This window comes from Salarias fasciatus, chromosome 20 (assembly GCF_902148845.1).
Source record: "Salarias fasciatus chromosome 20, fSalaFa1.1, whole genome shotgun sequence".
NCBI classification, from domain to species: domain Eukaryota; kingdom Metazoa; phylum Chordata; class Actinopteri; order Blenniiformes; family Blenniidae; genus Salarias; species Salarias fasciatus.
Window position 1 is genome coordinate 21490019 of NC_043764.1, and position 24718 is coordinate 21514736.

Sequence of the window (24718 nt, forward strand, 5' to 3'; positions counted from 1 at the left end):
GTTTGTCCAGTTTATATTTTTAGCTACGCTATAGAAATCCCCTTCAAGTTCGTATCAAATCAAAGTTTGAGTTACGATATATTAATAGTCAAACAGAAAAATAATACATCTTTTTTTTTTTTTTCAAACTGTGAGTATCCATTCCCCTAAAGTAAACGTCCCGCTGGCTCACACTGTGTGATGCTGCTTCATAGTCTGTGTCTTCCAGAGGAGGAGCTCTGCTTGCAGTCCAGACTTTGGCACCTCCAGCCGTGTCTGTGAAAACGATCCACCTGCTGCTGTCAGTCCCGCACTTTCCCTTCGCCCGAAGCAACTGTCATCCCGAGGGGTCCTGACGGCCCGGCCAGCTGGGAGGAGGGGCTGCTCGTAGAATGTGGACATGTCTCTCTCTGCTGCTTGTAGCTTAAATATCTTCCATGAAGTTGACGGGGTTTAAATTTAGACCACGCATGAGGCCGAGTCAGAAGTCAAAGTCAGAGTCTTCCCAGTTCGCTCCGTCTGAGTCACCGATTGGACTGAAATTATCCTTCCTCCTGAAGACAACAGAATAACGAGATTAGAGGGTAAACATGTCCACAGATAAAGAGCTCGAGGATCTTAATGAAGAGGATATCGATGAAGATGAAATCCTGGCGATGCTTTCGCCCGAGGAGCTCCAGGAGCTCCAGAGTGAAATGGATGTTATGATCGCCCCTGATGAGAGCGTACCGGTGGGGCAGAGACAGAAGGACCAGACGGAGAAACCTCCAACGGGGTCGTTCGACCACAGATCGCTGGTGGATTACCTCTATTGGGAGAAAGAGTCGAAACGAATGCTTGAAGAAGAGAGAGTGCCCGCCACTCTGCTGCCCAGCGAGGTATGAACTTAAACTCTCGCACTCACATGCACTGGTCAGCTTAGGAGAGTAAAAGATTTATTTGAAACAAACAACAAAAAAAAGCAGGAAGAAAAGTCTTGATCACATGTTCTGATTTGCTGTTTCCACAGAAAACCTTGAGAGAAGAAGCAGAACAGAAAGAATCAGAGGAAAGCTCTGGTGACGTGAAATACGAGGTCTACGAAGTGATCGAAGAGGTGATTGAGGAGGAAGGTGCAGATTGTGCAGACGGAGAGGAAATTATAGAGGAGATCATTGAAGAGATAATTGAAGAAGTTGATGAGGTCGATGAAAAGAGGAAAGCAGTGGACGTGAAAGAAGAGGAAGTGGTGAAGCCACCTGTGAAATCTGAAGGTACAGAAAAGCCTCCACAGCCTCCGCAAGACGCAGATGAAGGTAAAGCTGAGCGGCAGCTTCCTCCAGTCACAGAAGAGACACCTGCAGCCTCGAATCACAGCACTGAAGAAGAAAGAGAGAAAGATGCGTGTACAGACAGTTTGCCTTCAGAGAAAGCACCGGAGCAGCCAGAGACAAAGGAATCCAGTGACTGGGTCCCGCCGAAAGAGGAAAGGCAAATTAACAAATTAAAAATCCCCAAGCTGACACTGAATACAATGAAAATGACGTCAAGGCCTTCGGGAAATGAGACCAACTTGGAGTCGACTCTTGACAAGATCCGGAACAACAACCCCTCCATCACGGAGGTGAACCTCAACAATATTGAGAACATTCCCAAAGAGATGCTCCTGGACTACGTGAACGCCCTGAAGAAGAACAAACACGTGAAAACCTTCAGCATAGCCAACACCGGGGTGGATGAAAACATCGCTTACAACCTGGCCAACATGCTCCGGGAGAACCGCAGCATCATTACCCTGAACATCGAGTCCAACTTCATCACCGGGAAAGGCATCGTCGCCATCATCCGATGCCTCCAGTTCAACGAGACGCTCACCGAGCTGCGTTTCCACAACCAGAGGCACATGCTGGGCCACCACGCCGAGATGGAGATCTCCCGCCTGCTCAAGGCCAACAACACGCTGCTGAAGATGGGCTACCACTTCGAGCTGCCGGGGCCGCGGATGGTGGTGACCAACATCCTGACCAGGAATCTGGACCGCCAGAGGCAGCTGAGGAAGGAGGAGCAGAAGCAGCAGCAGCTGAAGGAGCAGAGGGAGCTGATGCAGATGTACGAACACAGTCTGAACCTGCCTCCCGGGTTGCTGCAGATGTTGGGGTACTTACCGCCTCTAGAGCTGCTGAAGGAGCGTGGACTCATCCCGCCTTCTGCAGACCTGAACGCTCCGCCTCAAACGCACCATCAAGCAGAGCAGCCGGAACCACAGAAGCAGCGCAAACTCAACAAAATCCCCAAAAAGCCGTCAACGGCGAACCAGCCGGGCAACGCGGAAACAACCAACCCCCTGAAGAACGTCCAGCTGAAGAGGACTCCCAAAAAACGAGATCCATTCCTAGACCTGGACCCGAGGGAGGACAGGAGAGCGGAGAAGCCGAGTTTCCAGCTGAGGAAGACCCCCAAGGTGAGGGATGCAGACGGCGGAGACACGGGAGATGAAAAACCCAACTTGAAAGACATGATAAGGACTCTGAAGCCTGTCCCTCGCCGACGAGTGCCTCCGAAGGTCGACCTCACGCCGCGCGATCAGCTCCTGGACGAGATCAAGAAGAGCAACGTGGCGTATCTCAAATCTGTGAGTATAGAACAGCATGGTGGGATAGGAACTCTCTCCAAAATGATCATGTCAGGATTTTCTGACACCTAACACAGCGTTGAGGTCAAGGCTGTTCAGGAGAGCATTTACATGTGTTAGTCGTGTTTTAGAATGATGTGAAATGAGCTAAGCTGAACTCCGCCGTCTGTTGCTGTTTGCAGGTGCCGCTCCCCAAAGTGCTGGAATCAGGTGAAACGAGTCTGCTCTGAGACGTCGACTCATGCCGAGTGTTGAGTTTACACACGACTCGCTGCACAGCAGCAGTGCATTAGGCTATACGACTGAACTGCAACGTCACGGCACTTCAAATAAAAATATCGATTTGTTTCTGTTCTACTGTTTATGTTGCAATATTTATAAAGTTATTATAATTAGTGTTAAGTCACTGAAACACACGTGTTGAATTCACATTGAAATGTGTTTCATTTGTGTTGTCTTTTCAATGGCATGATAAAAAACTGTTTTCACAGAGGAGTTTTTTGTATTTTCCGAAATGTGTAACATGCTGGAAATGGATGGAAACTGAGACGAAGATTGTTTGATTACATGTGATGAATTTTAACTTTGGCACAACATTTAAATATAGTTGCATTTTGCTATATTAAAAAAAAAAAAACCTTTCATTCTTTGCCTTGGACCTTTATCATTGTACTTACGATCTAACAGCAGACTCACCCTGTATAAGAGGCTCCACCAGCTTTGACCCAGATGTTGATAGCTTTCACAGCAGTTTGTGCATCAAATTGTTAGAGAGCTGCAGGAATGTGTATTTGTTCCAAAATATAATATATAGAAAGATGGGTGCACTTAAAATAAGTGGTTTCCTTCTAATAGTTTGTGTGAAGCAATGTCTGCACATCATGGCTCTGGACCCGAATCATCTGCCACTGCTTTCACGACATGACTTTCCTCATAAAACACACATTTTACTCAATATGGACAGGTTTTTAATTTTTCTGCCATTTACAGGTTAACCTGTATATTTATGTGGAGAGGAATGAGCAAAACTGGCTAAAACAAACAAAAAAACAAGCACTGTGAAATCACAGCTTAAAATAACTTTCAAATTAAAAAAAAAAAAAAAAAAAAAAACAAGACAGACTGCAACGTAAGTCAAGTTATTTTTATTTTTGTGGAGGACAGCCATGTTTTACTTCCAGTTCATTACTTTTCATGAAATGAAAAGGTCACATAAAAACATCAGGAATACATAACAAAGCATCAATAAAACATGAACAACCTCTCTGTCATTTCAAAGGTAGCATGCACGACCTGCCGTCAATGTGCACGTGTGATGAAGAAAGAAAAAAAAAACAGCAGAAGACGACAGGAATACAAAATGAGCACTTAACATTATGGTTGAAAAATATAATTTGGCTTTTTGTAAAGGTTAGGGGATGTAACGGGGGGGAAAGGGCCTAGTCCAATATTTACTCCTCCTAAAGTGACACTTTAATACAGTTTGTTTGATTAGAAACTAAGTACTTTGCATCCAGCAGCCATTTCATACATTTCTGCATGCTATATTACGGAAATAAAAACACACCAGACAACAAATGTATACATATTAATGAGAGTATATTCAAACAATGAAGCTGCACTTGCCATTCCCTTTTTCAGTTTTGCATAGCTGTGATCGAAGCAGATACACAGGAACTGTACACACAGATTCCAGCTGCTCTCCAGTACTGTTCACCATCCCACACACACCTCAGCTACGCTACGAGCAGATTGGTCTCCGGTAAGCCTCCGCAGAGCTCCTGTCGTCGAAAGATTGCCGTTATTGCTGCTAAATAAGTGTGTCACCGGCTGTTAGGTAGGTAAATCGGTACTGTGGGTCTACTTGGTGAGAACAGAGATAAACATGCTCCTTCTGAGGTAGCGAACTTAAAGGAAATCATTTCTTTTCTGTAACGACATCAGTTGATGTCTCATCCCTGCAATAGCTTTTTTTTTATTTATTTTTATTCAAACATTTCACGTTGGGTTTGCTGAAATGACTGCTCAAGTCTTTTTCTGATGAGACAAATTGCACAATCGACGAGGGAAACGATGCGTTTGTGGACGATTTCAGACAGGAACGCTCAAACCTTTGGTAATCTTTAACACACACCACCCAGTCCATATTTATTATACATCATGTTCATATGTCTATCTAAATATTTCAATTAGGATGAACACATACCCTATAAAACCAAAGTGGGGAAAAAAAAGAGGGTGGGAATGCATCTATCAGTAACTTGACGTGTGGAGTGCGGGTATAAAATAGTGACACATGGAGCAATGCTACTAAGATCTCAATCTGCACTGCATGACACGATTTCCCTCGGTACACTTGAGCCTTAACCCTTTAGCTTGCCTTCGATTAAATCTTGGATCTTGTTTATTTTCTCCTCCTGCTGATCCAGGAGGTCCATGATGACGCCCATCGGGGTCTTCTTCAGCCCGACACCTTCTATCTTGTTCTCCAGCCTGTTCTTCATGTTACGCAGCCTCAGGGAGGCATGGATCAGGATTACTGCAGGAAAAACAACAGCGATCAATCTCAAACCTTTCATCAGTTGGCATTAAAAAAAAAAAAAAAACACATTCTCAGCCTGAAGAGGATGGATTTCTACGAAAAACAAAATGTGATACGGCTGCTGCTAAGACTTTGAAGCAGGTGGAGGGACAGGCAGATCTTTTATTTCCATTTTAAGCAGATACTGAATGCATGACATCAGCCGGTAAATGCGGTGCCCTCCGAATCAACAACCCATGGCAACCCGTCAACACATGCAGCGGTGGGCAGGCCTGCTGGGATGTGATCAAACTGCCACAGTGTTCCAGCGGCTACAGTTGCTCCGGCGATCCAACCCACCAATTATCCAAACCACTCCGCTGACGTTCCCAATCCCGGTGTATTTATAGAGCCAGAGCAGATCGCCGAGTTCACAGTATGGCTCACAACGCTGGCTTTATGCTACCGTCGGTGTCACGCGTAAATGCTAATCAGTGAGACTTCAATACTGTGAGTCAGAATGAGTGAGAGTCAGGAAAACATTGCTCATCCACAAAGAAAGAGAATTACTGAGTGACTCACCTCTTCATTTACACGGCTTGTATTGTATAGCTCAACCCAAATATGTGCACTGCACAAAAGGAAAGTCAACCTCCCATACGGTAAAACGGACTCAGTTTGTAAAAGGCTAAGATGCTTTCAGCACAGCAACAACCACGTGACAGAAAGGTTTAAAGAAGAAGAAAAGAATGTGTGGTTTCTCATCAGTAATCAGACATATATGCTGAGGGAAAAACCCCACACTCTTCTTCTTTATTGTACCATCTCGGTTCCCCTGTGTTATTGTTTTGTCCAGACAAATGTGATCATATTTAGCTTTGCTTAAGATCTACAACATATTCCTTTCATATAAGTAGTGTTGAGCTGCAGAATAATTTTTAATACACTGTGACTCATCAGAAAGGAAAAACGTGACCGTCAGAATTCATGTTAGAGCTGTTCAACTGGATCATTTTAGATTGTAAAAGTGTACCGAACAGTATGTAACAAAACACTGCCAGTCAGACATGCTTCAAGATTATGAACTCGTAAATCCTCTCAGATCCTCTATTTCTTTGGCCAACATGTTACAAGCCCTCAAGATAACATGAAAGAGCATCTGATTCAAGGTAATATTTCGATTTTTAAACATAAAACCTATTAATAACCTTTTCAGTGAAGATTTGAAACTTGATATTTTATCACGCTGCTTAGTGTTTACCCTGTTAATATATTAAACAATATTGAAATTTGTATTTCATTTCAAATTTTTCAATTCTTCCAAAAGTTTTGTACAGCTAAGGCTTTTATGAAAGGTCCCTTCAAAGCTCTGCTGGAGGTACACAAAGGAAGCTCTGCTGATTTGGAAAAGGTCTTTCATGCATCCACAGCTTAAACATTAGATTACTGCTGCAGTTCTCTCAGTAAACAGAACACACTCAGACTCCAGGTCATCCAAAATGCTGCTGCCAGGCTTCTCGCTTTGCTTAACTGGCTCCCTGCGAGTTTTGAAATTGATTTTAAGATCTTATTGCTTATATTTAAATCCATAAACACTGGAGCTCCTCCATATTTACGAGAAGTTATAACTCCTTATGAGTCTGGTTCCTGCCAGAGCAGCCCTGACAGTTTCCTTTTAGCTGTATTAGAAAGGACTTTACAATGAATGATGTTAAGGCTCTGTTGAGAAACTTTCCCTGAAAATCTCTTATCGCATAGTGTTTACTAATTGTTGGATTTTTAAAAAATATTTTTGATGTTGTAGTTTTAAAGGATGCGTTTCTCTGTAAGTGTATGAGAGTGTGCATATGCGCGTGTGTTTGCGTGTGTGTGATTATAGTCTGCTATTAATTTTAGTAAAATCTAAATATATTTTGCATATCTGAAAAGTGCTATATAAACGTCAGCAAAGGAGAAGTGTGTGTGTGTGCATGTGTGTGTGTTATGCAAAGACTTACACAGCAAAGGGAAGGTGATACCAAAGATGAAGACCATGACACCGCCGCACAGCGACAGCAGGAAGTAACTGGTGACCATCACGACAATGACAAACAGAGTGGGGCTCTTCTTCTTGAAGTTCTTGATGACGGCCTGGTTTTCTCCAGCCCACACCGATCCCATGAAGACCAGAATCACCACAGTGCCTCCCAGGAACATACCGAAAGGATTCATGAATCTGAAGATGAAGACATCCAAAAAAAATGACAGTATAAAAAACTCATAGCTGCATTGTTTTTGAATACATCTAAATTCCTTTCTGGAATAAAAAACAAAACAAAACTGACAGTAGGATGTGAGCTCTGGGTGTGTCTCATATGTCTCATTTAGCTGAATATTTCATATGTGCTGATGTCTTTATTCATATTTTTTTGAAAAGATGCCAATTTCATCACAATTAATATTCCTGAAGTTATTTTCAGGGTGTATGAATGACTGCCAAACGATCAACTTCTTTCATTTGTACACCTTTTCTGTAGATGCACCAATATTTTTTCATCAATAGCACAGCCTGCTGGCAGTGGCAACAATAGGTGACAGAGGGGTGTGAACTGAGACTGCAGAAGCCTGTAGGCAAGCTTAGAATCATTTTTTCCACTGCATCATCAACATATAATTAGGACAGAAATCAAATGAACAAAATTACACGAAGAATATGTTGATATTAACGACACCAGATTACATTTATGATCATCTCAGGGGTAATTTAGTGGTTTTGTGTGCAGATTTCTGGTTGATCTTTCACCTAAAGAAAGCAGGATGTTGTAAAACAGCTGACATCTCTGAACGCTACAGTAACTGTATGTGTTTACGATGAAGAGTGTAGGTCAAACTGGGCTTAAAAGCCCGTGAGTTCAAGAGGATAAAAAAAAAAAAGAGCTTCAACAATCGCAGCACAGAAATAGCCTGATGATGGGTGTGGATCAATGGTATGCAGGCTGATTAATCGGATGCTAGCCTGCTGCCACGACTCACCCTACAATGAGGAACACCACCAGGGCCACGACGAAGTAATTGGTCTGGTAGTACATGAGATTACTGATCACTCTGTTGTTCCACTTGGTCAAATCCCCGAACTCCGGCTTGGTGAAGCGGTCCGTCCCGGGGAAGAAGTCGTCCCACGGTCTGAGAGGCGCCAGCTCCATGTTCGCTGCCATGTCTTCATGAAGTTACCAGGCACGGACACAAACAAACCGACGCACGCTGCGTCACATTCTGACAGGCAGCGGATTACGTCACAGCCTAGAGGAAGGGAAACCACGCGAGAAGATATACTCTCGCGAGATTTGCACCGAGACCGCTTCCACTTGCAGTCTGTAAACGCCAATGTTTGTTTTTTGTTGTTAGATGCTTTGTTTTTTAAACACTATTTTCGTACGCAATGACATCAAATAAACAGAATAAGAACGGATTTATTTTTAAGAAACGTCGATTTGTAAAATTAAAACTGTTTCATGATATAGTAATGATATATCTGTTCCTATACACATTAATGTGCTTTCATTGTGCCATTATTTTTTCACTTTCTTCTTATATTTTCTTTCTTTTGTATTATTTTATGCAAGCATTTGTTTTTGTATAATGTAATGGCCCTTTAGACTGTTAATGACATTCACCCATTAACTCACACATCATGCTAAATCCCTTTATTGGGAACAATTTTGGAGTCAAGTGACATGGGAAATGGGAACGCCAGAGCCACAGCCAGTCTGAGTGTTGTCACAGTCTCAGCGGTTGGTAAGTTTCATGCTGCTGTATCCTCTGTGTCCGTATTATTGTGTATAGTATTAATTTTTATGTATTGTGTTGTATTGTATATATTGCTTCATATTTATCATGTATTCTATGATACCCTGTAGGGCCACACAGTGGAGCAGTGGTTGCCACTCATGTCTCACAGCAGGAGGTCATGGGTCAAATACTGACTGGGCCAGAGTTTGCATGTTCTTCCTTGTGTGAGTGTGGGTTTCTTCCAGGTAGCCTTGTTTCTTCCCACTGTTCAAAATCATGCATGTGGGAGGTTAATGGGTGACTCTAAAATTGCCCCTATAGGTATGGTTGTCTGTCTCTACATTTGCCCTGTGGTGGACTGGCAACCTCTCCAGGGTGTATTATATAATATATTATGATGTCATCTGTGTGTATGGTAACTTTATCTGTGTGTATGTTATGTAATAATTTCCCCTGTATAGTATTTTTCAGTGTATGTCAATACATTTCTCATGCTGTTTTTAAGAAAATATATTTCGGACATTTGTTCATGTTTTCCATTCATGTCAACAGTTTGTTCTTGTTGGATAGTTTGCAAAAGTTTTATTTCTGTGTTTGTCTTTATGCTTTCTGTGTTTGACTCTAAGCATTTTTTTTTTGATACAGTGAAATAATCTACCCAAAAAGGACAATAAACGTGTGGAGGTTGCATATCGGTGTGCTTGTAAAGTTTTTATACAAGTTATTTTTTTAATTTATGCCTTTGGATTGTCGGTAAATGGTTCCATATTCGCTCATGTGCTATTTTATGCTTCATCATTTTCCTGTGAATGTTAATCATTGTAATTTGTTTCTTGTGTTTCTCGTGGTTGTCAGTTTCTGACCCTCCCATGATATTTTATCTGGATTATCAAGGTTTCTGACCCTCCCAATGTATTTTATCTGGTATATGCAGCGACTGTCAAGGTTCCTGTGTCTCGCATTGGAGTTTCTCTTGTATTTGTAGCAGTTGCCGTGGTTTCTGTGCCGCTTATTGTGTTTTTTTTTCTTCTGTTTTATTAACCCTTCCCTTGCACGGAGCGGTGCAGATGCAGTATGCGGCGCAATTCCGACGCTCCTGAACGCAACACGCTGAATCGAGGACATGGGACCGTGAAAGTATGGCGGATGTCGAGGAGCCGTAAGTCTCAATGAACGGAAAATCTCATATTAATACACCTAAACGTTGGCGCTTGGACCCTTAAATGTCACGCTTCAATCCCGTGTCGCCCCTTTCTTGCAGGGAGAAGAAAAGAAGGCGAATAGAGGACCTGACTGAGAAGTTAGTGACGAATGCTAAATGAAGGTCTCTGACTGGCAGCAGGTTTGCGTTGCACAGTGAGCAGCGACTGCTGGGCCAGGAGACACAAAAACAAACATTTCGCCCATACCCAGCCACAAAAAGCCTGCAAGCTGATATTATAAGACACCCCGACTCACTGTGTATCCATTCACATCGTGTAAATCTGGTACAGTAAGCAACGGCGGTGTAATCGGTCGTGCTGAAAACGCAAATCTGACATTACTAAGATATTAACGTGATTACTCGGTGTCACTCAAACGCAACACGCTAATTCTAAGAGGGAATTTAAAACCTTAAAGAAACCTTAAAACACACATTGAATAGAGATCATATTAGTATAATACAAACCAGCTGCTGCTGAAAACATTAGGAATGAATAAAACAGTAAATATGTTTGTACATGTTCTATATGCATGTATATAATATATAAATGGCTGCAAAACATCCTTTAAACAACACAGCGTCCGTGTGAATGCATTGCTGTATGTCTAAGAGTAAAGAGATGTCTATTTCTAAATCATGTTAAATATTTTTAATCTGTTGAAGGTGCAACAGTATAAAATTGCACTTTTGAAAATTTGTCTTTGGCTATAGAATGCTATAGATAGGACTCGGTGTAATGACAGAAGGATTTCACATATGGATCTGCATTGTTGGGAAAAAAATTAAGTCAAATCTTTATCACAGTGACAGGAATATGTAGCAAATGCAAACACTTTTCAGACATGATAGTACTGCAGTTTGGAGGTGTTAAAGAAATGTCTTGATTGCCAATTACTCCTACTGTTGTGACCATTTGAGTCATTTAGCTTCTTTTTGGAGAACTGCATTATATTATTTCATTATTTCGCTTGGAAGATAAATCTTTGTCATTGCACAGTCCAACTTTGCAGAACAACAGCAATTCCACAGTGTTCCTCAATGTTAAAAATATGAAATAAAGGTAATGCCCTTTACAAACCTCTATATTAAAGTTTAAAAAAAGAATCACAAAATGCAAGAATGAACAATCTATAAACAGCATTTTAGAAAGTGGAAAAAGCTTGTTATAAACGTTCATTCCACAATGCACTGACTTTTTTTAGTGTTCATGCAAACAAATGTGAACATTGTGACAGATATAGAATATGAATGTTAATAAAAAAACAGAATAGCATAAAAACAATTTAAAACAGGCAAAAAAAATATGAGCTGAAAAGTAATGCAGGAAGTGAAGAAGCACTGCAATGTAAAAAGAATGACTGCTTTAATAAAAAGAATCCTGCAGAAACCAGGAAGTTTTAATCATGTCTTGAAGAAACAGAATATGAGTGTTCCTGCAGTTTTCTGGGAGCTTCTTATAAATAGTGTGTATAAACTATAAAAGCAGTTTCTGCCTGTTTTTTTCTGATGGGAGTCAGACTACAAGGTCGGCGTATGTTGGTGTATCTTGTGTGCAGAATGGCTGTAGATGCCGGACACAGGGACGGTGGCTGCGACTGGGACGGCCGGTGGAATCATGTGAAGAAGTTTCTGGAGAGACCCGGCCCGTTCACCCATCCTGACTTTGAATCGAGCACCGAGGTAACGTATTCACAGCAATATTCATGAAATGATCACTGTCAGATTAAAAGGACGTTGATGTGATCTTTCAGGCATTTACACCTTTGCCTTTGTGGCCTTTTCATGTCAGTCTTTGCAGTTTTTGTTGGAGACGTGCAAGATACTGGTCATCGGTGCGGGAGGACTCGGGTGTGAACTTCTTAAAAATCTGGTATTGACAACTTGTATCTATGTTGCTCCTCATTATCTTTGAAGTGAATAGACACAAGCAGTCTGTCCCAGGTTGGATATTTTGTCATGTGGTGTTTTTCCCTCAGGCACTGTCCGGGTTTCGCCTCATTCATGTGGTTGACATGGACACTATTGACGTGTCCAACCTAAACAGGCAGTTTCTTTTCAGGTAAGGACAATCTCATTTCAACAAACGACACATCCAGAATGTATTTTATTTTTATTCTTTGTACTTTTTCTTTTTTCTTCTAATTACATGTGTTTGATTGGGGGGGAAAAAAAACACTGGTAAAATATGACGACAGTTGCTGAATTTTCCTTACAGTGATGAATTTAGCCTGTGAACAGATGTCTGCAAAATTCTTTATGTCCATTCAGACCCAAAGATGTCGGTCGACCAAAGGCAGAAGTGGCAGCTGACTTCATCAACGGCCGTGTTCCAGGATGCAAAGTTGTCCCGTATCCTTTTCTGCTCACTTAAAAAAAAAAAGAAACAATAACAACACACATTTTATCTAGAATGTAACAAAAACTTTTTGCTAAGTTTTCTTAATTATCTATAAAACACAGTCACTTTAAGAAAATCCAAGATTTTGATGAGTCGTTCTACCGGCGTAAGTGTGTTTTCTTTCACCTGGTACCAGGAATCAGCAGTATTTACATGAGAAACACCTGATCTAACATAAAAATGTGCACCTTTTGCAGAGTTCCACATCATTGTCTGTGGACTGGACTCCATCATCGCCAGACGCTGGATGAACGGGATGCTGGTGGGAATGTTTTCCACTGTTAACATTTATTAACATACGTTTGCTGAACACAAATATACAAAAAGACATAAGTAAACATTATGGAAGTGACTGACGGTTGTTTTTTTAACCTTTTTCAGATCTCTCTCCTGAGCTATGAAGACGGCGTCCTGGACCCCAGCTCCATCATCCCCCTCATCGATGGAGGCACAGAGGGGTTCAAAGGAAACGCCCGTGTTATTCTGCCCGGCATGACCGCATGCATTGACTGCACGCTGGAGCTGTACCCGCCACAGGTACCCCCTTTCAGATCGTTCTGCTGGCAGCGTTTATGAACAGTAACACACAGTAGCTCAGACATGTGCTAACAATTTTTTTTATGGTAAAGCATCTTAGGTGCATGTGCTGTGATGAAGAAAAACTCATTCAGAGAGATTAAAGCCCCTTGTGTGCTTTTGATATATGTGCATTTCTTAAGGCATTGCACTTCGGAGCATTTGGTCCCCAAATAACTGCCTCCACACCGTATTCAGGCCACTCTGAGTCCACCTCATTAGGCCACCTGCTTTCGTTTTGCTCAGCCAACTGCTAACTTGACTGGATCGACTTGTGGCTGGTGTGAGAGCTTCCTGAATCGTGATGAAGTGTGATTATCTGTGTGTTTGAGCTGCGATGGATTAGCGATCTACCTTCACCCCAAGTCAGCTCGTATTGGCTCCAGAGCTCCTGATGAAGTATAATAAAATTAAAAACTACCCAATTGAACAGAAACAGACAATCAGGAATGAAGCGGCAGCTCACACTGGAAAATGTGTTTTATAGTCAGACTTCATCATTTAAAGTGCAAATGTTAATTTTATTGTTGCTATCTAGGTTGTCTCAATTATGCAGATCCAATAATTGACTTCTAGTTCTCATTTAAATGCATCTGCAGCAGCATTCAATCGAGCTTTATGCTCCACAGATCAACTTCCCGATGTGCACCATCGCGTCGATGCCGAGGTTACCAGAACACTGCATTGAATATGCCAGAATTCTACAGTGGCCCAAAGAAAAGCCATTTGGAGGTATGCTGCAGGAGTCGCGTCTCTTTGACTCGGCACCAGTAATCCCAACACGTCACAGCTCTGTGGTGGAGTAACTTTTAATGTTTCTCTCTGTCAGAGACGAGTTTAGATGGAGACAATCCGGAGCACATCCAGTGGGTGTTTGATCGATCCCAAGAACGAGCTGCAGAGTTTAACATCACAGGGGTGACGTACAGACTCACTCAAGGTAAACCGCTGAAAACTGAAACCTCACAGCTGTCCGTCAAAGCTAAACACACATTTTTATTACTATTTTTATTTCCTTTTTCTTGCACAGGAGTTGTGAAGAGGATTATTCCTGCCGTGGCATCGACTAATGCTGTTATTGCTGGTATGTTTCAGGAAGGGTTTTGAGGATGCCGCTCAGATCTGTTTTGTATTCATTAAATATGTGAAAAGAGCAGCGGACGACTGAGTAAACCACCTGCTTTTACTGTCACAACACCAGCTCTTGTTCAGCACTTCCCCACTTTACTCTGGCAGTACAAGCAAATTCAGCTTTACAGTCTTCACAACAGAAAGACTCACTCGCTCGCTCGCTCACTCACTCACTCACTCACTCACTCACTCACTCACTCACTCACTCACTCAATTCACCCTCAGTGGGCACCACCACTTTTTCGTAACTGCTCATTTTGGCTCTGAGTCTTTCATCAGAAGCCTTTCCATTCATCGATCCATCTTCCTGATTCACACCGGATTCCAGTTCCGGTTGTGGGACCAACACAAGGAGACCATCAGTCACACACATTTTCTCACTCAGGTCAATTTAAAGTCACCAATCCACCTGTGAGCATGATTTTGGATTTTAGAAGGAAGAGTACCTTGATTAAAAAAAAAAAAAAAACCTGCAATGTACAGGAAGAACATGCAAACTCCACATAAAGTCAAAACAGTTTCACCTCGAGTCATCCTGCCTCTTCTGGCTGTGTGAAAGGTGTGTAAATTGTGTGTAAAATTGCACAGCTTTAAAAGCAAAAGAAATCCACTCTGCTTCTTCCTTGAACCAATTAATCTAACCTTGGTTATTTTTGCATGTCTCCCCCTCAGCTGCCTGCGCTCTGGAAGTTTTTAAAATTGCCACCAGGTTGGTTACACAAACACATTCATACCCATGAGTCTCCTGTCAGTTTGATTTGTCAAATAAAAGCCATCTCATGTGTTTTCCAGCGCATATATTCCTTTAAACAATTACCTGGTCTTCAACGACGTGGACGGACTGTACACCTACACTTTCGAAGCCGAGCGAAAGGTTCGTCTGCAAAACTGATTTCTCCAGTCGCGCGTTTCATCTCTGCACACGATAAGAGGTGTAATCTGAAACCTTTTCGACGGACAGGAAAACTGCTCGGCCTGCAGCCAGGTGCCTCAGGATCTCCAGTTCCCTCCTTCGGCCAAATTACAGGAGGTCTTGGAGTACCTGACGGAGAACGCCTCGCTGTGAGTACACACACACACACACACACACACACACACACACACACACACACACACACACACTTCACAGCGAGACTAACAGGTGAAAATCACGATCACATCCATTAATTTTCCAGACAGATGAAATCGCCGGCCATCACCACAACTCTGGAAGGGAAGAACAAGACGCTGTACCTGCAGGTGATAAATTCAACCTCACAAACGTCTCCGCAAAATGATTCGTGACCATTACTTAAACCGGGATCACCATTTTGTCTCAGTCTGTTAAATCCATCGAGGAGCGGACCAGGCCGAACCTCTGCAAAACTTTAAAGGGTGAGAAGGAAACGTCAGGCGGCTTTTGTAAACATGCTCGGTCTGCACACGCCAACCTGTTTTTTTTTATTTTTTTTTTTATCTCGTCTCTGCAGAGCTGGGCTTGTCGGACGGACAGGAGCTGGCCGTGGCGGACGTCACCACACCCCAGACGGTCCTCTTCAAGCTCAACTTCACAGCTTGAGGCTCCATTAGAAGGAAAAGAGCACTGATGCATCTGAATGCAAACCGAACGCAGCAGCACAGGCTCCGCTGTGACGCCGCAGTTGCACATTTGATATCATGACGATGTAAATATGAGTAAGAGTAAGGCCGCTCTTCTCAGCGGGGGGGGGGACAGACTGGCTGTTGTATGAATCATTTAATATCATTGTTTTCTTTTTTTTTCTATTAGTGATGTTTACCTATTTGTGCATTTTGTTTCGTGTTGGCATATAATGTAGTGATTTCAATCAGATAATGTGCACTATGCTCTGAAGAGTTATTATCATACAGCTGCCTCTTTCTCAGTCTTTATTATTTCTGTTGTGTACAAACTACGGGGCAGAACGCCTCACGGTGGTGTGGGGGTGAATTATCTTCTCAGTGATAAAAAAAAAAAACCTCCATTTGAATCGAGGTTTGGAGGATTTTCTGTGCAGTTTGCATGTTTCCTCTGTGCGTGGATGAGGTTTTCCCTGACAGTCCTGAGTCATGCATTTGAGGCAAAATCAGTCCAAGCATAAAGAAGGATGGATCTACAGCAGGGTAACTTTATGGTCTTATTCATTTATTTTTAAGTGCATTAAAAGGGATCATATGACACCCGTAACATCACATTAAAGCTCTTTAAACAAGAGTTACACAGGTAGCTGTGATGTGGGTTCAAAGTTAATAAATTCACAATGGTTTTAATAAACTACAAATTCATACAGCAAGGCACAGTGAAATCTAATAAGCCGGCCCCGCCGCTGGTGCACCTGCAGTGTAAGTATGACATTTGAAATTCAAATCGCTCCTCGGGTATTCAAGCTGACAAGAAAAATCTGGTTCCTATTAATTAAGCCAATTAGACCATAAAAACAAGATTAAAACTTTAATGGCTGAACGGGTGAGAGTTACTGAAGTCCACAGGAAGTCGGTATTTAATAAATCAATATGAACTCTCGATATGGTAGTTTTTTAGAGTTTCTTGCTGTCATTTTGTTTGCTAAACCACCAGTAATGTTGAGGATTAATAGTACCCTTATAACTAAGAACAAACAGGCTATCAAAGCTCATAACAGCGGTGGTGCCAGTCCGCAAGCCCAGAAGAATGGTTCTGGAAAGATATTGGAGAAGAGCAGAAAGAAATCTGATCCACAGATTACGTGATCCACTGTGGCGTCTCAGCAGGGAGCACATAAAACACAAAGTAAGAAATATAAGGAACATGAATTCTGTTACTGGAACTCATTTCTGCTTTGATTTATACAGTTTCTATTGTGGGAATGATATTAACTTTTTTTTTTTTTGTTATCACAGTTGTTCAGCAAAATTACAAGGTCCTGATAACAAATGAAAAGCTGCATTCATGTGACAATCACCAACCTGCACATTTGGAGAGTTCATTTTAATTTGTATGAGTGATTGACACTTCAATTCAGGCCTTCTATATGACCACACAGTTCTTTAAAACTCGATTGCATGTACAAATTGGCCAGTCTGAATGGTTTATATGAGTCATTTGCCCTTGATTCCAGTATTTATGCAAAACTATGCTGAATATGTGCTGTTATCCCTCTCAGTTTTTGCAAAAATCTATGGCATATTACAAAAAAAAAAAACATTATTGAAATTGTTCACCGCATAGTATTCCAGCAATGCTTTGCTGATTTAATTGGCTGTTTATTTTCCAGTTTGACATTTGGTTTTTGAATACTATTCATTAAAAGTTTGCAACTCTGATGCTGTTTTCCAGAGCTACCAAGCTGAATAGTGTTCAGTTGTGTTGATGTGTGTATGAACGTCAGTTTCTAATTGTTGTGGGCACATCCATCTCTTTACGTATTACAAGGACATAAATCGTAGGAAAAGATCAGCAGTGCAAAGATCTGTAGAGGACTTCTTAATCATTTAAGTCAATGCACAGCACTCAAAAAGAGTGACACATTTTGATGCTTGTTATTATGGGGATTTAAAAAAATCAAGAAGCAGGAAAAGCATACATTTTTTAAGGTGAAGACTTTTTTATACGAGGCTTGGTTAAGTCAGGGAGAGGTTTAGTATGAGGAAAGTAGTTACAATGAAGCCCGAAGAAAATAAATTCAAGTTAATGTAGTCGTCCCTGAAAAAGAGGACAGAAGGTCAAGGTCAGGTGATGTTTACACTCACACACCGAGGATTCCTCCATAAGGAAAATCAAAGCTTTTTACTGAAACATGTTACAGTGGTGAAGTGGTTTGCCTCATCGCGAGGGACAACAGCTCCCGGCCGCTTGTGGTCCTGAACTGGATGAAACGGTAAAGAAGATGGACGGATGGTTAAAGTTATACTGAATAACAGTCAGGATTAGGAAAGAAGTCTGCAGGAAATGAGTGCAAATCAGTGTAAATGTAGCCGAAAGGCTTGACAACACCGAGCGTGCGTGACATTTACTGCTCTGGTGAACTGGCAGCGTGAATAAAACAGCTTTCTGTTTGTTTCTGAGGAGAAAAGTGTAAAAAAAAAAAAGAGGTGTTTAGAGAGCAGGCCAGAGGTCTGGGCCTCCTGATGCAGTTTATCCACTGTGTGACAGCAACTCAATACTCACTTTAAGCTTCTTATGGCACTAATGAAAGTGGCCAGTGGCCACATATTGTCCAGGAGACAGATGGTTTCTGTCTTGATTGAGCTTTAATTTTCCTGATGGGGGGGAAGCTGACAGGCTCGTCCCACACTGGGTTCACACAACATATCTTCTCACATGGCATCCTGCAGCTGAAAGGTATAGAAAATGTGCAGAAACTCCCCGGAGAGCAGCTGAGCTGTGAAGGAGCAGGAGACGTGTTGACTGGTAATCAGCGGGAGCACCGAGGCAAACACTTTTTCTCTTTTTTTTTTTTTATTCTCTCTCATTTCAGCCTGAAAAACTTCAGAAACAAAGTGGATTTGCTGTAAACTTTCCTATCTTTGCTGCATCAATACAGTGTCAGACACGGATGGAGGATTTATCTGTGGCTTATCATGCACACCAATAACCTGAGCTCAAAGTAAGTGACTGAATAACAAGAATTACTATCAGATCAGTGATGAAACTGAGATTTTAACGCCAAATGTTCATTATTTGTTGATTCTCACTTAATTTGGATGTGATAGATTAGATTTTCTCATTAGTAATCTTTGGAGTTAACATTGTATTAGCTGCAACTGCAGTTGAGATATATATGTTTTCATGCTATGTCAACTTATTATTCTTATTCATTTCTATTTTTTTAAGCTTTGGGGACACTGACAGTAGTGAAAACAACAAAGACTGATTATAATGTGCAGAATGTGTGTTCTGTTACATTTCAAAACATATTGTCATTGTTTTCTGTTAAAATGGCAAAAGAAAAAGGGATATGTCATGAATATAGTTGCTTCATTTAATAAACTTTGAACATGAAAATGTGGTGAAATATTATACTGTCAAATAGCAGACTACTACCTGCTTCATTGCAGTGTTTTTTTTAACGCCTTTTAATCATAGGGACCACTGCTGTATAGACTTTTTAAATTTATTTTTGATCTCTTCTCTGTGAAGGAACCATAAAAAGCAGTTTTATGGAGTAAACAACTTAGAAAGTGATTATTGGATGGAGGAGCAATTACAATAATAGTTGCACTCGTAAACTTTACACACAAAGGGTAAAGTGATGAATGAAAACGCCTCAAGTCAAAGCATGGCCATGAGCTTTTACAATCTGTTACCATTTCCTTTGGAGAATTTACTGCTGTAATTTGAGGTAAAAGTGTAGCATGTCTGAGTTCCTCTGGACTCCAGCTTGTTCTGGAGAGAGTTTTAGCTTTGCACACAGATGTTCACAGCAGCTGAAAGGATAAAATGACCGAGGAAAGAAGTGCGAGGACCCACTTTCCTCTGCGTCTGAGCAGGGCTTCATCAGCTTTTCTTCATTTGTCTTGGCTCAGCAGGATGAGATTAATGGCTGAGATTTGATAAGGGATGTTAATTCGCTCAACGGCGACACGGTTGACGGAAAACACTCCTCATGATTCTGTGTTTTCCTTTTGCAGACGAGTTGAGGGTGATCATGACTCCACCTTTACACTGGGGTTTCCTCCTCCTCTGCATCCAGCTAGTGTCCAGTGGCAACCAAAGCTCCCGAGGACAGACAGGTAGGCCCCAGACCAGCCAGACCAGAACCCCCCCTGAGGGCCTCATTATGGCTCCTGCTGGTCACCGCTGGTCTCACACAGTCAAATCATAGTCAAAGTTACGAGAGTAACACACACACACACACACACACACACACACACACACACACTGTGTTTTCATCAGGGAATGATGCAAATCTTCTGTGTGCCGCTCAGAGGTTTGGTTTATGGACGCGGAAAAAAAAGACTTCTCTGCAGCGAATGTGTTTTTGTGCTTTATTTTACTAGATTACATTAAATAGTTGCTGAGATATGGTTTATCCAACTGGTTTTAAACTCCAAGTCTGGTGCAATAAATAAATAAATAAATAAATAAATAAATAAATGTGCATTTTTTAGTTGTATTTATGCTAATATGGTGAAGAGCCATGTCATCCAAACTTATCAATAAGGATAATTTATTAAAACAAAAAATTATGCAATGGAAGATTTTGTTTATTTTCATTTAATTTTAAATGATTGTAAAGTTGAATCTACATTCACCTCGTGCTACTAAAAAGTCCCACCTTGGGCAACAAAAATAAATAAGTAAATAAACCTTTTATGGAGGGACATTGTACTCAATAGCCTGGGGGAATTTTTCTCAGGAAATGCAGTGAAAGATGTTTTCAGTTTGAATCAAGTTAGAATCTGGGTGATACTGGTCAGTTTGACTGTTGTCAAGAGATTTTATCATGTATAAATGCCACATGAAATAGTTTCTCTAAACTTTAAATATCCTAAAATCACACTGACTGACATTTCCATTTCCAAGTATTTTTTTATGAGTGCTATAAGCTATTACCATTTGCAGGGTTTCTTACGTTTTTGGTGAAAACATTATCCAGCTGAAATGTTGTATAAAAAAGGCCAGTAATTCACTTCTGAATTGTCCCTTGATGCCAAATCTGAGTTCATATCATTTGACCTGCAGGAACTGGGTTCCTTCAACTTTAGAAACCTTATTTTTACTAAATTATATTACTTTTTTGCCTCAAGTTGGATTCCATCCATTTTATCTGTCCAGTTCAGGGCTGCTTGATACTGCTTGGACTGAAGTGTGATTTTAAACTTCAAGCCTTTAATCTCAGGTGTACTTTGCTTCAGATTAATGTAGGGCGACACATGAGCTTAAATAACCAAAAAATTACAGTCAGGTTTTTTTCTGTAATTGTCTTCAGACATGGTTTTGTTTGACCTCTTATTAAAACTTAAATGTTAATGCATGAAGCATATTTGATTGGCAGCATTAATGAAATACTTTATTTTTACCTCTTTGGGAAAATGATGCAGAAGGAGATATGTTTTTATCTCTTTTGGAAACATGAACGTACTGCTGATGGTTGAATTGCATTTTTCTTATCTGAATGACGTTCATTCCCTGTTGCATTCATGCAGATACTTTTTATCCACTTGGTGGCGCCATAGCTTTAAAAACACTGACTTCAGGCTCGACAACCAAGTGTTCAACTTGTATTTAAAAAACAAAACATAACAAAACAAAACACATAAACCACAGTGGGGGTTTTTTTTCTCTCTCTATTTCTCTATGTACTATCAAATAAAGCCATGAAGATCTGGACTGTGATCCTCATGCATGTTCCCCCCACACGGATGCTGAGCTGTGGAGGAGCTGCCACCCTCCTCTCCTCATGTCTGTTTCAGGGTCATCGCAGGAGAGGACAGGAACCTGTGAAGTGGTGGCTGCCCATCGCTGCTGCAACAAGAACAAGATTGAAGAACGCTCTCAAACAGTCAAGTGCTCCTGCTTCCCAGGACAGGTAGCGGGGAAAACAAGGGCTCTGCCCTCTTGTGTGGAAGGTAATATTACTGGGATGCTCTTCTGACTCCCTCAAACCAAACTACTCTGACACTGCATGAATTTATTAGAGCAGAGTATCACCATACCCCACTGATGCCCAGGCCTTTAAGGACTAAAAGACTGCCACACCTGATTGAAATGATTTTTTCCCAAACAAGTAATTTTTTTTTAAAGTCTTTCCATTTGTAAAGTGACCTTCAGCTGCCTTGCTTTTTTTTTTTTTTTTTTTTTTCTTTCCCTGCAGCCTCTATTGTGCGTCAGAAGTGGTGGTGTAAAATGGAGCCTTGTCTGGAGGGGGAGGAGTGCAGAGTTCTCCCTGACCTGACTGGCTGGTCATGCATCTCTGGGAACAAAGTGAAGACCACAAAGGTGAGGAGCGGGCCTGCGTGAGTCACAGTCACACAGCGGCGCAACAAAAAAAAAGACCCTGCAAAAGAGACGTAATGACTTTCATTTAAGACGGCTGAATTTATAGATGCCTAAATGCAGCCATACGTTAAATCTCCTTCTCCTTTACTGCACTGACTTTTATGCCAACTGGCTCCGACAGACTTGTGAATTCTCTTCGTGAAGCTTTATTTCAGTAAGCCCTCCTTTGATGCTAAAAGATTCCACAATCAAGCGTAATCACAGCTCCCATTGGCCATATCAGCCCTCCTGCTCTCAGCAGGCACAGTGGGCTCAGAAGGCCTAATTCTATAATCTGGTGAATGATGAGGCCAAGGGGACGGACATGAAATAAGCTGTGAACTAATGCTGAACACTAAAACCCATGTAATTAAATCTGACAGCCAAAGGAAACCCCACTTTATTTAGAAATGCACTTTTCTTATAAGTTTCCTTTTTTTTTTTTTTTTTTTTTTTTTTTTTTTTTACTTGATCAGTTTGCAATCACACAAAACTGTCAAACAGCTCATTAACTCCTTGTTAGAAACCTTAGAAGGTATATACAGTTTGAAATATTGGTAATTTTAGTTTGTAGCAAACAAAACTCTTTTCTTTTCTTCGTTTCTCTGCGGACTTTAGTCAACTCAACAGAAAGCCGCCACAAACAGATTTTCTCAGCTTTGCCACTAATGATGACGATTCTCAACATCTGAAAGGATCCTGCTTGAATTCAACCCTCTAAATACAGCACAGTGACAGCCGACACTCTTCACTTCTTTCGAGATGATCTTTTTCGAATGAATCGACAAAGCTTTCCCTCGAGCAGCGCCTTCACACTTCATCTGGCTGTGCAGAAAATCCACATTTACCATGAGACGCATAGCTGTTGTTTGAGCAGTTGCTTAATGTTTATGATCAGGATTTAGCAAATGCTTTATTGAACCAATCAAAATATGCGTCCCAAAGATAAAATAAAAAAATAAAACAAACTTTAATTTCCCGTGATTTAATTTATTGGCAAACATCTTGATATTTTACCCAAACAACAGAATTCAGAAGCCTGGATCTGGCTGCACCTGAACAGGAACATTCAGGTGATATAATGACAGTTAAAACACTGATCTTGATGTGATGTTAAAAGTCTTGGACAGGAAGGAAGGAAGTTCTCTGATAATCATGATAATGACAGCCGGGCGTCAGTGGGTCGCTCTGGACGGACTTGTTTTCTTCCACAGAGCTTCGCTCAGCGATGAGCAGCTCTTCTGGACGCCGTTGTCTGAACAATATACACTTTGGCAGAGCTGCCAACTCTCTAAACTCAGCCTGAGCCTCACAAAGCAAACATGCCTTTTTTTTAATGCTGAACAGCAGAGCCGAAATTCCTGTTTTTCACAGTAAAACATGGGAGTTTATCTATTTGTTTAATGAATTAATAATCACTAGTGGGCAAAAATGATTGTCATAACTATCATACTATTGGTTTTACTTGATAACCACACAGTTAAAGTTCTGGAAAATATTACGAATTTTACCTTGCTTTTCAATCTTATTTACAATATTTTTTCTTCCGAAGAAAAAAAAAATACAGAGAAGAAGTCATGTTGGAAAATACCGGTCTATTTCTCCCATCAGCTCCTCCTTCCTCTCTAACATTCAGTCATCTCTCTTCCACTGGTAACTGGAACTCACACTCCTTAAATACATGTTTCCTGACCAGGATATTGTTTGGGCAGGATGTTGTCTTCTTCAGTGATGCACTAACAGTCTGTAAGCACTCATTTGACTGTAATCCAGATGGTAATGAAAACACGGTGCGTAGTGGCGGCGGATACATATTTGTACGAGTGTGTGCTTCTTAAAAGAGGTGTGAGTCCCGAGTGGGGCTTAAATCTGCATCAGTAGCAATTAACGTCCAATAAATGTTAATTGTGATTTAATTTATATCAATCAGGGAGAGGCCAGAGCAATGAGCTGGTGGTTAAAGCTCGAATCCCACTGCCGCCAAATCAAACAGAGCTTCTTCAGGGAAAGCACTGGGTATAAATCTTATTCCAACTCAGATATGTGGATGACAACCAGCCAGGAGTTGAACCTCATGATACACAGACTGTATGTAAAGCAGGAGACTGACATCTGGAGCAAAACTCATGCTGCTAAATGTCAGATATCCAGAGTTTTTTCCTTCTGAAAATGATCTGGATACAGGAAATAATATTTATTGTCAGGTTGCAAATCTCAAACTCACATTATAACTTTTTTGGTAAATTGTAAGTTGTTTGCAATATCATATTGATTCATATTAACTCATTTATTCCTAATTTTCAGTGACTGAATCCATTTTCACCCTACACTTGTTGCTTTTTCATAATTGTATATCGTGGCTTCAGCTCTTGAGTCAAACTTCACATCACTTTTTTAAAAGTCCTTTATCAAAGATGGCAGGTAACAAACATCATTGTGATGTAAATGAATCTAAAAACCCAATCATTTTTTCCCTTCATTCATGTGTTTCTTTCAGGTGGCGCGGTAGCGACGCTGAACCTCCGTCTAATCAGCTGAGACCCGGCCTGGCCTGCTGCTCTCCAGCCGGATAA

The 24718-nt window shown here is 41.1% G+C and overlaps 4 protein-coding genes across 5 annotated transcripts; 3 read left to right on the forward strand and 1 right to left on the reverse strand.

Annotated features, from left to right (window-relative positions):
- Positions 1-436: 436 nt before the first annotated feature.
- lmod3 (leiomodin 3 (fetal)) lies at positions 437-3261 on the forward strand. The gene is made up of 3 exons (XM_030118725.1): positions 437-857; positions 989-2590; positions 2773-3261. Exons 1-3 carry the CDS (start codon positions 570-572, stop codon positions 2818-2820), a joined length of 1938 nt encoding a protein of 645 aa, XP_029974585.1. The 5' UTR covers positions 437-569; the 3' UTR covers positions 2821-3261.
- Positions 3262-3720: 459 nt separating this feature from the next.
- On the reverse strand, positions 3721-8379 carry LOC115407795 (PRA1 family protein 3). Its single transcript, XM_030118293.1, has 3 exons — positions 8124-8379; positions 7109-7326; positions 3721-5129 (listed from the first exon to the last, which is right to left on the reverse strand). The coding sequence occupies exons 1-3, from the start codon at positions 8303-8305 to the stop codon at positions 4954-4956; spliced, it is 576 nt and encodes a 191-aa protein (XP_029974153.1). The 5' UTR covers positions 8306-8379; the 3' UTR covers positions 3721-4953.
- Positions 8380-9947: 1568 nt separating this feature from the next.
- Positions 9948-15759, forward strand: LOC115407793 (NEDD8-activating enzyme E1 catalytic subunit). 2 transcript variants are annotated; one of them, XM_030118291.1, is made up of 18 exons: positions 9948-10038; positions 10141-10179; positions 11640-11763; positions 11873-11953; positions 12060-12142; positions 12352-12432; positions 12544-12587; positions 12679-12743; positions 12863-13018; positions 13687-13789; positions 13887-13997; positions 14088-14141; positions 14861-14897; positions 14981-15062; positions 15150-15250; positions 15364-15427; positions 15508-15562; positions 15658-15759. In XM_030118291.1, the coding sequence occupies exons 1-18, from the start codon at positions 10019-10021 to the stop codon at positions 15744-15746; spliced, it is 1389 nt and encodes a 462-aa protein (XP_029974151.1). In that variant the 5' UTR covers positions 9948-10018; the 3' UTR covers positions 15747-15759. The 2 variants fall into 2 exon arrangements, with proteins under 2 accessions (XP_029974151.1, XP_029974152.1); XM_030118292.1 differs by having other exon boundaries at positions 9985-10038; positions 10141-10203.
- A 3845-nt stretch (positions 15760-19604) lies between these two features.
- Positions 19605-24718, forward strand: LOC115408808 (chemokine-like protein TAFA-4). Its single transcript, XM_030119734.1, has 5 exons — positions 19605-19620; positions 19796-19897; positions 21581-21736; positions 21982-22123; positions 24643-24718. Exons 1-5 carry the CDS (start codon positions 19605-19607, stop codon positions 24716-24718), a joined length of 492 nt encoding a protein of 163 aa, XP_029975594.1.

What these genes read in the sequence shown, in the direction of transcription:
- LOC115407793 (XM_030118291.1), top strand. Translation starts at nt 10,019, where the DNA reads ATGGCGGATGTCGAGGAGCC. An exon ending in CCAGGATGCAAAGTTGTCCC is followed by an intron (nt 12,433 to 12,543) that starts GTATCCTTTTCT and finishes TATAAAACACAG; the next exon opens with TCACTTTAAGAAAATCCAAG. An exon ending in CTTTCGAAGCCGAGCGAAAG is followed by an intron (nt 15,063 to 15,149) that starts GTTCGTCTGCAA and finishes TTCGACGGACAG; the next exon opens with GAAAACTGCTCGGCCTGCAG.
- LOC115407795 (XM_030118293.1), bottom strand. Translation starts at nt 8,305, where the DNA reads ATGGCAGCGAACATGGAGCTGGCGCCTCTCAGACCGTGGGACGACTTC. An exon ending in GTGGTGTTCCTCATTGTAGG is followed by an intron (nt 7,327 to 8,123) that starts GTGAGTCGTGGC and finishes CTTCATCTTCAG; the next exon opens with ATTCATGAATCCTTTCGGTA. An exon ending in TATCACCTTCCCTTTGCTGT is followed by an intron (nt 5,130 to 7,108) that starts GTAAGTCTTTGC and finishes TTTTTCCTGCAG; the next exon opens with TAATCCTGATCCATGCCTCC.
- lmod3 (XM_030118725.1), top strand. Translation starts at nt 570, where the DNA reads ATGTCCACAGATAAAGAGCTCGAGGATCTTAATGAAGAGGATATCGAT. An exon ending in CCACTCTGCTGCCCAGCGAG is followed by an intron (nt 858 to 988) that starts GTATGAACTTAA and finishes CTGTTTCCACAG; the next exon opens with AAAACCTTGAGAGAAGAAGC. An exon ending in ACGTGGCGTATCTCAAATCT is followed by an intron (nt 2,591 to 2,772) that starts GTGAGTATAGAA and finishes TGCTGTTTGCAG; the next exon opens with GTGCCGCTCCCCAAAGTGCT.
- LOC115408808 (XM_030119734.1), top strand. An exon ending in TCTGCCCTCTTGTGTGGAAG is followed by an intron (nt 21,737 to 21,981) that starts GTAATATTACTG and finishes CTTTCCCTGCAG; the next exon opens with CCTCTATTGTGCGTCAGAAG. An exon ending in AAGGTGAGGAGCGGGCCTGC is followed by an intron (nt 22,124 to 24,642) that starts GTGAGTCACAGT and finishes TGTTTCTTTCAG; the next exon opens with GTGGCGCGGTAGCGACGCTG.